We start from the raw sequence: 16,185 nt of genomic DNA, 5'->3' as shown, positions 1-16,185 counted from the left end.
GGGGGGGGGGGGCGGGGGGAGTCACTGATCCTCCCGCTGCTCTTCCAGTTACTTCCAGCAGCATGTGTCCCCTGTCCCCCAGGCCCATTACTCATGTAGGTGGGGCCTATCTCTGGTCTATGGTGTGGGGTCTGCTGTGCAGTGGTTCTGGTGTGGGGTCTGCCGTGCAGTGGTTCTGGTCATATGGGGGCCTTGCCACACACACCACAGGGGGGGTGGAATAGGGGTTTGCATGTGTTACGTAATATGCATCTAAATCCCCACTCAAGTCCTAGATTATTCAATTTCCCTGTTAAATTATCCTGCAGTTCAGGATAATTGGTAGAACTTTAGACTCTTGGTCAAAATAGCCAAGCCAGAATAATTCAAATAATGTATATTGGTCTCGATTTTCAAATTCTCCTACCAAGTCCCCCTGCAATTCACTTTTTAGTGAATAGACCTGCTATTTGGAAAAGTGTTGCAAAATAATTTCTATAACACAAGAAATTATATGTGGGTAGGGCTTGTATATGAGCAGAGCATTTTCAGTCCGCCACTGGTAGTAAGACTTTAGCAACAAAGTTTGCGTATACAAGAAGTTACTAAGACAAGTCTCTACAGTTTTCCCCTAAAACACAGCTGTCAGGTATCAACAGCATAAACACGAATGATGCCATGTTCTGACGCATTAGATAAAACTTTATTTAATACATTAAAATAAGTTAAACGATAAACAGCCACAATCCCATTAGCAAGTAATCTTGTTTTTTCCAGTCAGATGGTATTTTAATTTTTGAAACAGTAAACTCGTTTTAAAGTTCAACAATCCGACTTTTTCTTTACGTTTTGGGTAGCGTGAAGAGGTATTCGAACACTTGACAGGTCTTTATTGCCCTGTGTCCCCATTGGGGAGATGCACCCTCTCCATTTGTCTGAGTGACCATTATCACTTAGTGAAAGCAAATCTCAAATTTTGGGTCGTCCCAGGAAAAAAAAAAAAAAAATGGGAAGCCTTTCAATGGGGACACTAGTTCTGGAGACCCTGCTGACCACCAGGGGTTTCCCTCACTGGAGAGAGTTCCTCTCACTTTCTGTTGTGCAATCAGTAAGCAAAGGGAAATCTCCCCCAAAGGGATTACAGATAGCAAAAAAAAGTAAACAGGGGTTATAACCCTCCCTTACTCTATCCAAAAGATAAAAAGAAATGTGGCTTCAGTTTCACTGACTATACAGTAAAAAAAATTCTACACACACCCATCTTTGTTGGTTATGTACACTGAAATGTCAATCTCTAAACAGCTTTTGATCCGAAAAGCCTATAGGATGGATCAGAACAGTTCAAACCTTCAGTGAAGGATAGGTTGCCTTAATCAGGTTGGATTGTCTATAATGGAAATCAAATTTAAAGTGGCTTAAGGTTAGCTGAAACAGCTCTGTGTGGGCAGCATTACTGTTAATTGCCACCGTCATTGTATTTTCTGCTCCCCCAGTGGGAGAAGATCAAATTAAATGCCATATTAAAAAGGCACTATGGAAATAAACTGGAATGCAATGTTGGGGCACCATCCAACTGTGCTTTGAAATAAGTCATTTACATTAAAAATAAATATACATAAAATGTTTTATACATTAGGATAAAAATACACGTCTGCTTGAGTTTCTCGCTGTGTATGAAAAGATCTTCAGACATCTAGAAGTGAAAAAAAAAAAAAAAGTGTTAAGAGTATAACTATAGCGTGCGTGCACACAACACACACACATTCCTGCCACACATACCATTCTGTTCTATATTCTTCAGAAGGGTTTGCCTGTTTCTCTCTCTTCTTACTCTGCAGAAGCTGAAACAGAACACTTGTAAGGTTCACTTATTAGAGCACAAACAACTTTATATTACATGGTAACCTATTCTGGCCATTTCAGTACTCTGGGATAAGACCTACATGGTTGTTGGTTATCAAACAATGCTTTGGCATATGATCGGCAACTCCATGAAACATTTCTATTTCAGCCCCAACTGTCTCAGCAGAAACAGAAGAGGAATGATATAGCACCAATGTCTTGTTAAATGGTAATGCAAAGAAAGTCAATGGTCCCACTCACCTCTGAGCCCAGAGATGAAACAGATGACATAGGGAGTGGGTGGTGTAGACAGAGGAATAGACCCAAGGTAGCAGTTGAAAAACTACCTAAAGCAGTATAACTAGTGCAAATAACACCTAGACTGGCAAGTTTAAGATCTGCCAGAGAGCCTGGCCTTTTTAAGACCAAATTGTTGGTTTTAAAATGTTCAGCTTAAACTGCAACTTTGATGAAACCTTTGGTTATTACTATAGGTTCTTCTTTTGACCTTCCAGAAGTGCTAGTTGCCTGTGGATCATCTCCCTTCAATAAATTTGAACCACTGACCAGTTACTACCCGTTTACATGCAGATAGAGTCTGGTCTTCAACTGCATACCTGCCCTATCTAGGTTTTGACAGTGGAACCACAGATTAGTACTCCACCAGCATTGACTAGTTTGGCATCTACACACAAGGCTGCACTACCTTGCTTTATACAGCAGGCCTAATGTTTATTTTCAGAGCTGCACTGGTGCACAAAGCTTGGGTTAAGCTATTTCATAAGGGCACAAGAGATGAGTAGAGCAATTTTGACTATTTAGTTGCAAAATTACACTAAAGCAGAACATTTTAATTTTCATTCATTGAACTACTTAGGCAAAAACTTTATTGAAACAAAAAAAAATCCTTTCCCCTAAAATCATCAGTATACCTGAGGGTGGAAGTCCAGCTCCCGCTGAACTTCCATGTCTGCAGGTCTCAGACCTCAGTGCTGAGGTTGCTTACTTGCCCCCTTCTCCTCCTGGCCAAATCATACAGAAAATGGCCTTAGGCTCCGTTTTGCGATAGGTCAGGAGGACAGGGATGCAACCTTAGTGCCGAGGTCTGAGACATGCAGGCAAAGCAGGCATGAAAGTTCAGCAGGATCTGGACTCGCCCACAGGTATACAGAAGATTTGAGGGTAGAAGGACGAAGATCTAATTTTGGCAGGTCAGCTTACAGCAAAGGCACTGCACAGCTTACAGAACTGCAGTATGTATATTGCACCCATAGTTGGGCTTTAATATAATTCCACTAATGTGGGACCCGATTTTTGATGTTTAAGTGAGCTTGTGTAACCCTCATCAGCAATTTAAAGACCGTTGCCCTTAAAAGCTACCTTGACTTCACTTTGCCCATTGACTACAATGCAATTTACCACAATGGTGGTAATTTTGCCAAAATCTGATTGCCATTGAAATTGAGGAAATGAAAACTCAAAATTGCTCATCCCTGAAGAACACTAGCTGTATAGGTGGTTAGATTATTGGTAAACTGTACAAGCAACCCAAGTCACCCTAATTTAGGGTAATAAATGGAAAATGGTCATAAACATAGCTCTAGCAAATAGTAAGTGGAAACAAAAATAAAGTACTTGTCAAGTTAACACTTACTATATCACAAGGCATGTGCTACCTATTAGAGTTAATATAGCCAGAAAGGTCACCGACAGTGCCACCACCAGGAAGGAAGGAGGAGCAGCAGCCATCACCTGCAACAGGTCCACATGTTCACAGCGAATACCAATATAGCCTTTAAAGCATCTAGGGGGAAAAAATGAAAAAGCAATGAGAATCAACGGTAAACTAGTACTCTGTAGTTACAAACTATAAAAACTGCATTGACAATACACATATGTATCAATTCGAAGAGATTTTTTTTTTATTAAGATGACCGTAAAAAGGAAACAATTAAATATCAATGTTCAAACACTTATGATCTAGTACAAGTTCCCTATAGCACTGAATGGAGAATGCACAGCACATGCACAGCCCCAGCAAAATTTCAGTGTGCAGCAGGTAAATTTAAGACTGCAGTGGCAGGGGAGCTGAGGGAAGGAAGAAGTATAAATGCACGTGGTTTAAAGTTTAAAAGTCACATCAAAAATACTTTGAGGAGAAACAAAGGGGGAAAAGAAATTACTACCGTCATGTACACTGCATCTCTAGGTACCTTACTTGCAGCATCCTCCAAGACCTGTTGCTACATACAAATGCCAGGATGTACTGAAAGGCAAAGCCGACATTCACACATTCCTATAGCAAGGTAGCCCATTCGCCATGGGCCAGCAGGGATACATATGCAGGAGGGAGCAGGTTAGCCTTGATTTTGGGACCTTTGCCCCTTTGGAAAGGTCCAGTATTTGAGTGAAACGTCAGGGTTGAAAAAGCCTGCCATGCAATTGCCATTTGCACATGCAAAGGAAAGCCTGACCTGCCTACCACCTTATACGTCTCTGAATCCCTGGGCACATCATTGTGAAATTAAATATCCCATTTTCTCCACTACAAGAAGCAATTTTGGGGGAAAGTGTATAGGCACATCACTGAAATAGGCATGACATGATAGCTTATGCCAGGGATGTCCAAACTTGTGCTTCATGGGATTCGTAGTTCCACCACAGCTGGAGGGTCGCAGTTTGGACATCCCTGGCTTATGCCAACAAACAGCTAAATTTGCATTTTTATTTAGTGGTTAGCTTTAAAGAAAACTGTAAAATATGGGAGGTTTCCAGTAAGTAGAATAATGATCTGTTAATGATCTGTTAAATCTGTTTATCAATCAAGGTCTCAACTGCACACATTATGTAGAGATTGTGCATTCATTCTTGTGTCCTTCGTTGAATCCCACTCAGGCCTATGGAAATGCAGACAGTGGGGCATACAGAACAATCACTGATCTGATTAAAACGGTTTCATTGGGATATTGCACTTTGAACTTGCAATTTTAGTCACCTAGCACTGAAAGCCATATCACTTTCCTGCAACTGCAGGTTACCATCAAAAGTATGAAAGTCGGATCTACGTCTGGACTGAACTGCATCATTTGTCAAGGCAAGTTTGTATAAACACAGAAGCAGCACTGTAGCAAGCAGGATTGCTTTCCAACTCCAAAATTCAAAACGTTATCCTCCAGAACAAATGTGAAGGTCTCCTGGACACATCCACTGTGATACACTTACACACAAGAGGCCTCCAATTCAGATAGAAGGAATCTGCATGTGCCATGGTAGCAGAAGCTGGAGTATGTGTCTGGACATTGAGCGAATAATGTTCTTGTTGCTGTCTCAGTAAAGTAGGAGGCTGTGAAAGTAGAATATATGTTAATATCTGACCCAAGTAACATTGAACAGATGGGTAGTCTAACAGTTGCCATTTTTTATACTAGAAGCTTGCAATGTGGCTGTGCTGTACAATAAAACTGATGAGATCATGAATGTACATTTTCATATGATGAACGCCATATATAAATACGTAAATCAATGGAACACTCTATTCAATAACACAGCGTCAAACAGATTTTTGTAAATCCTTAAGGTGCAAGTAGCTGCAAATTACTTGGTATCAGCCTCTTTCAATGACTGTACAGCATAGTTTAGACTGGGAGTGGAAGTGCAAAACTGGAAGCCAGTAAGGTGTGCGGAAGTGCTCATGTGCTAACAAAGATATGCTGATGAGGAGAACAGAAAGATGAACTTCTCAGTCTCCTTCACTGTCCCTCACAGGCTGGGAGGGACAAGACCTGTAAGTATTACTTTAACTGCAGCAGAGAGATCAGGCCTCCTGCCCTGACAGACAGCAATGTACTATGGGGCAGAGCTGTGTAAATCGTATCATCGTATCATAGTAATAAGCAGGGCTTCAACATGCCTTACCCGGAGCAAGAGGTACCGCACGTCACTGGTCTAGGGGGATGCTGTAAAGCACTTTCTTACCTGATCCCCACTCCTCTCCTCATCACCTCTGCTTGTGGACTGTTCCTTGGCACCCTCATGTGTAATGAAGGGATATGGGCCTACATTAGACATGCTGATGTCAGAGGGCCTCCAACCACTAGAGCGGGGGGAAGAGGCCGTGGGCGCTGTCTTGGAGCCAGCGGGGACAGGGATAAGGCTTTACAGCATTCTGAATCCACTGGACAAAAAGAGGCACTTAACCATTGCAGGGGTAGCCCCACTGTAAGGAGAGTTTTTTTTTAAACTGGAGATGGGCTTTAAAGTGTAGCGGTGTTCTTTTGTGCAGAAGCCAATAGGGTGAAAATTTAAAACATTTAGTGCTCCCAACTTGTATGAAAAAAAAAAAAAGGTTCTGATCTACTTACAGTTCCCTGCTTCAGTGCTGGAGTTGTGAGCCAAACTGACTGAAATACCTTATTGGAAGACAAAAACATCACCAAGTCCAACCATATGCATTCATAATGGAGTAGTGAAACAGCAAGACTATATGGAAGCAGCAGTAAATCGGACTTCTATTACAGAAAACATGACTAGCAGAGGCAGCAGTGCCTTAAATCACACGCTGCAGATATTACAGCTATGAGGCTGTAGACACGGACGTGCCTAGGCACCCTCACATACCAGAAGGGCATTGCTATTTTTCAGGAGGAATTGCAGACAAAAGTACATTTTCACATTACTACTTTGGCACATTTGTAAATGTTCCCTATACCATAGCAATGCTTTACTGAGTTCAGGTCCATTTTAAATCAACAAGCTTTATTGTATCCGAATTGAGATTCAACAACAAGTCTCACCTGCAGCAATGCGGCCAAGATGTGAGCACGCCCCTAACAAAAGAGAGTAGTCCGCCACTGCCGACTTCTGAAAATGCTAGCTACCTGGCTGTCACACTGACCATCAGCCTTTAATGCTTTGGGCTCCAAAACATTTTTAAAAGCAGTGTTGTGCTTTCCAAACGTCATTTAGAATAAGTGGTGAAGGAGAGGAGAGCCTGGTCACGTGACCTGTCATATGGGCAGCCTCTTCCCCCAATTTATGGTGGTTTCTCTGTAGCATTATGGAGAAGGAACTCTTCTGGAATACCACGGTGTGCATTTCATCAATGAGTTGTAAAATGCATGCACAGAGCGGAAGGATTACGGTGCTATGTAGGAGAGTGGATCTGCTATAAACAGGCCCCTTTCAGGCACTGAACAGAACAAGCTAGCAGAGAGTTTGGATTTGGCTCAAACTTCACTTGCTGCTTGATTGCTCCGCGCCAGTGACTTAAAAAGCATTAAAACAGCCAAGCCAACAGCATTGTTAAGTCAGCATGAGAGGCCTGCATAGTGCACTAAAAGTAACTTTTAGATAGGGGTCCACTTAGCAATAAAACATTTTATACCAAGTATCTACAGTATAGCTTTATAAAGGATTCATAAAAATGACATGTACCATCCCCATTGCAATCTAAATTAAATATCCCAAAACTGGAGCTGAAGAGTGCTTTAAAGGGTTAAGGTGGGGAAATTAAAAGTCAAGCAAGAGTTTTGTGAAAGCTTGTTTCACAAGCTGAAGTCCACACTCACATTCATTGCTGCCAGCAGCACTAATAACGATCTCTATTGACTCCAGCCATTGGGATATTTTTAAAGTAAAAAATAAACAAAAAAAGCTTTAAAGCCATACCTGTAACTAGGAGGAATCCAAGGAACATTGTGGATATTTTTCTTTTGATGGATCCTCCAAAATATAAAAAGCTGAAGTACAGTGTCTGGAAGGATTAAAGCCAGTACAAGGCATCCAAATAGGTGAACATTTAGCGAGGATTCACGTTGGATGGCTTGCCGTGTATGTTGGTCCAGTTCCTAGTGGGGGCAGAATGTATAGGCATGAGAAAATCCATAGTCTTCAACAGGCCTTGTTCACACCAAAAGCACCGCAGTGGGTTTGAAGCCAAGTGTGCTGTATGTTGGATGTATGGGCTGCATTTTGACTTTAAAATTAACTTGAATGGAGGCTTTTAAACAACGTAAGGCACATGCATTAGAAAGACCTATCCCTCTTATGGTGTATGCATGCATACGATAGGTAGATAGGATATATATACATATATTTTTTTTGGGGGGGGTCAAAACTATAGCAGACAGAATCTGATGTACAACCAATCAGCATATCTCCAGTTTTCTCAGGTAACATTTAAAAATGAGACAGAGAAGCTGATTGGTTGCAGTGCAAATCTGCTCCAGTTTTGGTAAATTCCTCTCTCTCTCGTGCAACAGGCTGTGTAAACTAACATTCTCTGATGTAATATAGCACTACAACCACCAGTATCCACCAGAAGGTGTCAGGGAGCTTGGCTCAGGCTAATAAGTAATCGTGTGCGCAGCAAAATAAATATACCAAAATGGAATAAAGGGGCCTCCATTCACACCCTTCGTGATCTACCAGCATCAGCTTTGAGAGCTATTGTAGACCACGATCTACCTAATGGGCACCCCTGATAAAGAGCATTTCTGATTTTTCTAATACAACAACACCACCCTCTAAGGAAATTTTACACAGCCACATCCTACTAAAAGAGTAGGTATGCTAGCATTAATTATGTATTATTCATTCACGTTAATAATCTCTTATCACAATAAGAATCAGGAGTTTACTTAGGTGTACCACAACTGTAAGACAAGGAGATCTCCGTCTGTTCCCCAAATGGGAGATGATAGGCAACCTAGAGTACCTAATACTGCTAATAAAACAGATTCTCAGTCACTAGAAAGGGGACCACATTATACATACCAACCTTACTGCTGGAAATCAGACACCACATTAATTGAAGGCCAAAGCGCTCTCTACCTGCCCACTTATACTATGGCCTAAGTGACACCATCTGAGTATGATGAAGCTTTGCAAGCAGTTAACCTTGTAAGTGCTGGAACAGCTATTCATCTACTTAGAATGGGTTTTCTCTCAAGTTGGAAATGATGGCAGAACAATATCACATTCAGCAAAAAAACAGAAATTGTTTAGAAAGTGATGAACACTAAGCACGCTGCAGTTCTTGTCTGGGAGTTAGGGTTGCCACCTGTACAGGATTCACCCGGACAGTCCGGGTTTTGAATGCTGTGTCTGGGTTTCATGGCAGCTGAGACCCAGACACATGATGTCAGGCAGATAGGGGCAACCAAAATTAATATAGGGGCTACTGCCCCCCCCACTGAAAATAGTCTTGACTGTGATATTGACATATGAATAGGTGGCGCTATTTACATATGAATAAGCCGCAACTCATTCTCCCCTATGTGTCGCTAGAGTGTTCGGGTGGCAACCCTACTGGGAGTCCTGAATGTAGATCTTGAGGGCCCATTCACAATGTAGTTTGCAGCGATGCATGTGTTTTTGTGCTTTGAAACTCAATGTGTTAGCCAACCTCATTCATTTTTATGGGCCATCAACACACCCCAAAGAAAAAAAAATAGATCCTGCATATTCTTTTCTAAACGCAGAGCAATTCCATCTGTGCATTGTTGTGCACTATACTGTAGGTGTCTTGCAGCACACTGTAGATGTGCATTGGGGTGCAAATGAATGGCAACACACGTATACAATGCATTACCCTGCGTTACCGTAAGGTTATTTAGGGAAAGGCAGTATGCAAGAAAGGTATTGGTAAAAAAAACACTTTTGGATTTATCCAATAATTTTATGCATTTTTATTCTTTACCGTCTGCATAACTGGGGGCATGGCATGGGCATATCCTTAGCTTACATACCTTGTGCTAAAAGGCGTCTTGCTTTCTTATATCAGAAAGTTGGAAGGTATGGCGGAATGGGGTGTCAATTCTAACTGAACGTCTTTCTATGCAGGGTTTCATTTATTCTAGGGTGCCCTGAAAGGTAGCTAAGGAATGTAGGTGAATGCAATATGAAGGTAGGTGTATGTACTATGTATGCTTATTTAGTAATTTTACACTGACCTCCAATGTAAAAGGAGATTTATGCTTACCACTAATGTAACCGGGTATATACACTGATCATCATTGTAAGAGGGGATTTATGCTGACCACCAATGTAACCGGGTATTTACACTGACCACCAACCTAAGAGGTGATTTATGCTGACCACCAATGTAACCGGGTATATGCACTGATCATCACTATAAGAGGGGATGTACACTGACCACCAATGTAACTGGGTATTTACACTGACCACAAACACAAGAGGGGGTTTACACTGACCACCAATGTAACTGGGTATTTACACTGACCACCAACCTAAGAGGTGATTTACGCTGACCACCAATGTAACCGGGTATATGCACTGATCATCACTATAAGAGGGGATGTACACTGACCACCAATGTAACTGGGTATTTACACTGACCACCAACCTAAGAGGGTATTTACACTGACCACAAACACAATAGGGGGTTTACACTTGCCACCAATGTAACTGGGTATTTACACAGACCACCAATGTAATGGGGGTAAATACTAAAGACTACTATTCTCGGCCCAGTCAGACTTGACACAAAGGAATCTATTTATAAATAATTTGCAGGGCCCTTTGCTATGCTGTATGTTATTGTGTGAATAATGACAACAATGAACATATTTTTTTTTTCCAGGTCAAATGTATTGTGATGTAATACTGTATTATGGCCACTAGAAGGAGTCAGGGAGCACAGGAAATAAGTAGCACATACATCCAAAGTGTTTAGATAAAGCTTTTTTGGGGCATGTGTGGCACACCTAAGGTCCAAACCCGGTCCAGAATAGGGATGTACTTAGGCCTGCCCAAACCCATGCAAAACTGTCAGTGACATTCCCCGGGGCCAATCCGCTGAATCCAGGGCATTCCCTGCCCCACAGCTACATGTAACAAAGGGAGTGCCTTGGCTGCAACTGATAGTGTTGGGAGGGGAGTGTGTCACTGACAGTTTTGCACGGACTTGGGAAAACTTAGTGTGTACCAGGTCAATGCACATCCCTAGTCCAGAGCATTCATGCAGAATTTGCGACTAAATGCACTCTTAGTGTAGGTTGCCACTGCAATGCATGCATCAGTGCATGTGCGTTGACATGTGCTGAAGGTGTGGGTTGCATTTGTGCGTGCATGCCTACGCATGTTTACATGCTTTGCAGCGTAGTTTGTTTTTCTGCTTTTTATTTTTTTGAGACACATTACTTTTCTTTTATTCAGCATGCATTCCACAACACTGTGATGCACTGCAGAGCATCACAACTCAGTCCATGGCATGTTGTGTGAGCAAGCTGTAACCCATCTTGCTGAATCTTTTTTCTGGGTCAGTGACTGAAAAATTCTTGATGCCAGAGACAGCCAGGCAACCACCATTTTCAGAAGGAACAACAATGGTAGCCTATGCTTCTCTCAGTAGAGGTTTCCTTTGACTAAGCCCATAAGTACTTTCAGGTCCTTATCACTTGTTAATCAGTATGTAGTAAATGCATGTGTTTTTCGTCTTGCTGGGAGAATTTGTGTGCATAATGAACTCGCCCACATATGTATGTTCGGGATAAAAGAAATGTTTTTTATTTTATATTAACAGTGCAAAATATCAAAGCAATGTGGATCACATCAAAGGCCTACTGTATGAGACTCCCACATCTCCCATCACAGCGGGGTACTTCTTAATTAAAATGGTATAAATATGATCAAATGAAGTGATAGTTCTATGCTCTGGGACTAGTCATAGCTTCACGTTCTGTTCTGCATTGATCTATTAAAGTGATACCCACAACGTGACATTCTAATGTTCAACGTGCATCTGTATATCACAAAAATACACATATATTTCTATTGGTTGCATTCTCCATTGACCTAGTAGGAAGCTGTGTGGGACTTGTCCAGGTGACCACAAACAAAAGGGGGCACACTGAGCAGTAAGGAGGGTACACTGAACAGCAAGAGAACATACAGAGCAGCAAGGGGACACGCTAAACACAAAGGGGGCACACTGAGCAGTAAGGGGGGTACACTGAGCAGTAAGGGGGTACACTGAACAGCAAGAGAACATATAGAGCAGCAAGGGGACGCACTAAACACAAAGGGGGCACACTGAACAGTAATGAGGGTACACGTAACAGCAAGAGAACATACAGGGCAGCAAGGGGGCGCACTAAACACAAAGGGGACACACTGAGCAGTGAGGAGGGTACACGGAACACCAAGAGAATATACAGGGCAGCCAGGGGGCACACTAAACACAAAGAGGGCCCACTGAGCAGTAAGGAGGGTACACTGAACAGCAAGATAACATATGGAGCAGCAAGGGGGCACACTAAACACAAAGAGGGCACACTGAGCAGTAAGGAGGGTACACTGGACAGCAAGATAACATATAGAGCAGCAAGGGGGCACACTAAACACAAAGCGGGCCCACTGAGCAGTAAGGAGGGTACACTGGAAAGCAAGATAACATATACAGCAGCAGGGGGGCACACTAAACACAAAGAGGGCACACTGAGCAGTAAGGGGGCACACTGAACAGCAAAAGAACATATAGGGCAGCAAGTGGGCGCACTAAACTCAAAGGGGGCACACTGAGCAGTAAGGAGGGTACACTGGACAGCAAGATAATATATAGAGCAGCAAGTGGGCGCACTAAACACAAAGGGGGCCCACTGAGCAGTAAGGAGGGTACACTGAACAGCAAGAGAACATACAGGGCGTTACATAGCCCTGTAGGGCACACTGAGCAGTAAGGCGGCACAATGAACAGCAAAAGAACATATAGGGCAGCAAGTGGGCGCACTAAACTCAAAGGGGGCACACTGAGCAGTAAGGAGGGTACACTGGACAGCAAGATAATATATAGAGCAGCAAGTGGGCGCACTAAACACAAAGGGGGCCCACTGAGCAGTAAGGAGGGTACACTGAACAGCAAGAGAACATACAGGGCGTTACATAGCCCTGAATGCTATACACTACAGATGCCTAACCGCTGAACTCGAAACAATACAGAGGTCTGACCAATGGACTGTTTACACAACAGAGGCTTAACTGCTGAGTGCTATACACTACTGAAGCCTGGCCTCTGAATACAATACACTACAAAGGCCTAACTGCTGGGCTGTATACACTATGGAGGCCACACCACTGGGCTGTATACATTACAAAGGTCTGACTTTTGCAATGTATACACTAGTGAGGCCTGACCGATATGCTACATAAACTATGGAGCCCTGATCACTGAGGCTGGTGTTGGTGAACCCCAGAAGAGAGGTGCTGATTTAGAGGGAATGGAACTCCAATATTTGAATTGAAGGTCATCTGACATTTCCCTTTTGCTAGCTTCCCAATGGAAGCCAGTCTCTGCTACGGAGGAGCTGTGTAGGGACTAGGACATAGGTGGCCTGCTATGGATAGATGACACATGAAAAATGTTTGTGACATTCATCTAGGCACATCTGTATGATCAGAGTCAACCTTTTACTGGTTTGACTTCAGTAAAATATTATTCTGATTGGCTGCGTTAGTTGCTGCACTTAGCACTTTGCTCTTATTATAAAAAAAATGTGGGTACTGTGCCTTGAAGAACTCTCTGAACAAGGAATAACGTTCGCTCACCTTGGTGTTAACAGTAAAATAATAAGGGAGATCACTAAAAAAATGACTCTTTTGTGCAGCCACCTCCAGAGGAGGAGATAGGTAGCTGTGTGTGTAATGGATTCTGTGGGGTCAGATTTTGGATTGGTTCAAGTCTCAAGCAGCATGTGTGCACCGTCACAGCCTCCATTGGGACATGTCACATTAGTAGACCTGCTGCTACTGACAGCTCATCAGTGACAGGGTTACTAAGAGACTGTTTACCTTCTGTTATGATATAACTGCCACGCTGGCCAAACTAGCCACTGTACCTGCTGGAAAGCCAAGTTCTGCAATGTTTATTTCAGCATGGTAGAGCGGTCCATTGGCAAGGTGTCACCACCAGCAGAAGACCCTCCGGTGTGACATGGCACTAGCTGCATAGATGGGAGGACAGTTTATAGCAGGGGTGGGCAACTCTGGCCCTCAAGCTGTAGAGTAACTACAAGTCCCATGAGGCATTGCAAGATAGACAGTTACAGGCATGTCTCCAAGAGGCAGAAGCATGCTGGGATTTGTAGGTAAAGCACAGCTGGAGTGCCAGAGTTGCTTACCCCTGGTTTATAGGGTGACAAGGAACACACTGGGGCTAAACTGATTAGGAGGCATGGTTTAGACGCAGATGTGAAGTGGTACTGTGCCATGTTTAGATAGGAAGAACAGAAACAGAGACTTATATCTGGTGTATATATCAAAATAAGTAGTAGTGTGCAATGTCCATATGTAAAGGTTGTCAGCCTTTTACTGCATTTTCCACATATCGCCATAGTAGGCCCCATTCACACCTAAGCATGTGCCATGCGATTAAGCAGTGTTTTGGTGTGGTTGTACACACGGTTTTACGTGTGACTTGTAGTACAAGAGCAGAACTGTGCGTTTTTGGCCTCCTAGACTTATAAATGGCAGAACCTGAAAAAAACGTGTATTTTACAGGGACTCACATTAAAGTCTATGGGGTCCAAAACAAATGAGTCTGCTCCAAAAGAAGCTCATGTCGTATTTCGAGCTTCACGTGACAAGTGGCACAATACTCAGGTGTGAACGGGCCTATTGGGAATAATGGGATTCTTCATCCTGAGCATTGTAGCGCTTCGGGAATCGCTTGGTAAAACACTCAGGTGCGAATGGGCCCTTGGGCTTTCTTTGCAAAATACAGGACCACTGGCAACTATGCAGTGAAGATGGCCGGTCCGTTCTCTGGTGTATGAGTGGAAACAATGGAGATTTGTACACCATGCAGGGGAATAGGGTGAGAGCGGTAAAATACAAAGAGGGGAATTTATCAGAACTGGAGCAGAGAAAATCTGGAGCAGCTGTGCATGGTAGCCAATCAGCTTCTGTCTTCTGTTTCTTCAGTTAAGATTTTAAAATAAAAAGAGAGAAGCTGATTGGCTGCCATGCACAGCTGCTCCAGATTTTGTCTACTCCAGTTTTGATAAATTCCCTTCAGAGTGACTCCCTGGAGCCCTAAATGAAGACTTCACTAGCAGGGTGTTGTTTTGTTGCCCCTGGCAACCAATCAGCACCCTTCAAAATGTTTGATTGTGAGGCCTAGCCTGCAGAAATGAGAGTCAGCTCCCTTGTTTCATTATTCCCCTGATAGGAATGTGCATGAGCTAGGTGCAATCTGAGATCACCCAAACCTGCGCACAGAGCCATGTCTACTATAAAATGTGCTTATGGTGTCCCACCCAGCTCCTGGCAACCTGTGACCTCAATGGTTGCCAGGAGCTCAGCGGGATGCCTGCTAGAGCGAAAAAAGTCAGCTGTCTCCATGGGTTGGCAAAAGTTTGCTCACCCACAGAGCAGCACCCCCCCCCCCTTCATTTGTTTCCCAGGGCATGTGCCATATGTGCCCTGCCCTAGATACGCCACTGCCTGTGCACAACTGACAGTGTCACCCCTCCCTCCCAGACCAATCAGCTGAGGATGGGGCATTCCCCACGAGTTGTTAAGTGTAGCTGCGTGGTGGGGATATCCCCGGGCACAGCTGATTGGGCCGGGAGGGGGGTGTGACAGTTTTGCACAGCATTGGGTGAACTTGGTCACATGCCTAGTAAGATGCAGCCTCACATGTCAGGTCTAGTTAGCCATTACAGGAATATTAAAGCCATTTGAAGTGTAAATCAGCTAAATACATTCTAAATGGATCTGTACACACAGATGTCCAATATCTTACAGTTTGTTTCCTAGCATAGTGGGGTCCTTGCCTTCTGTGTGGAAGCAGTGGTCTCTCTGCAAAGGTCTGACAAGCCTCCTGCTGACTCAAAGCTAGGGCTCTCCAATCAGCTGGGAACATGGACTTTGTTGATCGAAAATCTATAGGTCTGATTAGTAAAGGGCATGGCAGACCTCTGCAGAGAGGCCCCAGCTTTCTAGCAGGGAGTGAAGGTCTCAGTCTGCAGCTTCTGGTAGGAGACAGGATCTTCTACTCAGGTTATGGATACTTTAGATAGACAATGAACTGTAGGATATAAAAGAGCTTTTGTTTTGATGTTATCAGCTGATATAAAGGGAGGGTTGAGTTGGATTTTGGTTGCTGTACACAGCCTCATGTTATGTAACCCTAGAAGGTGTAACGCTTCTCACCTCGCCTGCTCTTTCCTCTTTAGTGCACTAGATGGCGCTGCCTCCACTAAGCCGACACAGCCTGCCCAGGCCGGGATTGCGCCGTTGCCAGGTAACGACGTTGGCGTCGATCTCCCCGGGAAGAAGTGTGAAAAGAAGGCAGACAAGGGGAGGAGGTGACTGCGGTCACAGATCGCTCCACACGCCATTTCC

General features: G+C 43.5%; 1 protein-coding gene across 1 annotated transcript; it reads right to left on the bottom strand.

Moving 5' to 3' along the window:
* Positions 1-1,664: 1,664 nt before the first annotated feature.
* On the bottom strand, positions 1,665-16,181 carry LOC108802996 (protransforming growth factor alpha-like). The gene is made up of 7 exons (XM_018574850.1): positions 15,994-16,181; positions 7,489-7,559; positions 6,183-6,230; positions 5,044-5,164; positions 3,476-3,625; positions 1,759-1,820; positions 1,665-1,672 (listed from the first exon to the last, which is right to left on the bottom strand). The coding sequence occupies exons 1-7, from the start codon at positions 16,179-16,181 to the stop codon at positions 1,665-1,667; spliced, it is 648 nt and encodes a 215-aa protein (XP_018430352.1).
* Positions 16,182-16,185: the final 4 nt, after the last annotated feature.

The sequence above is a fragment of the Nanorana parkeri genome, unplaced genomic scaffold (genome assembly GCF_000935625.1).
Source record: "Nanorana parkeri isolate BGI_ZX_2015 unplaced genomic scaffold, ASM93562v1 scaffold51, whole genome shotgun sequence".
Lineage (NCBI taxonomy): Eukaryota > Metazoa > Chordata > Amphibia > Anura > Dicroglossidae > Nanorana > Nanorana parkeri.
The sequence above is the reverse complement of the archived record's forward strand: the minus strand, read 5'-3'. Positions and strand labels throughout refer to the sequence as shown.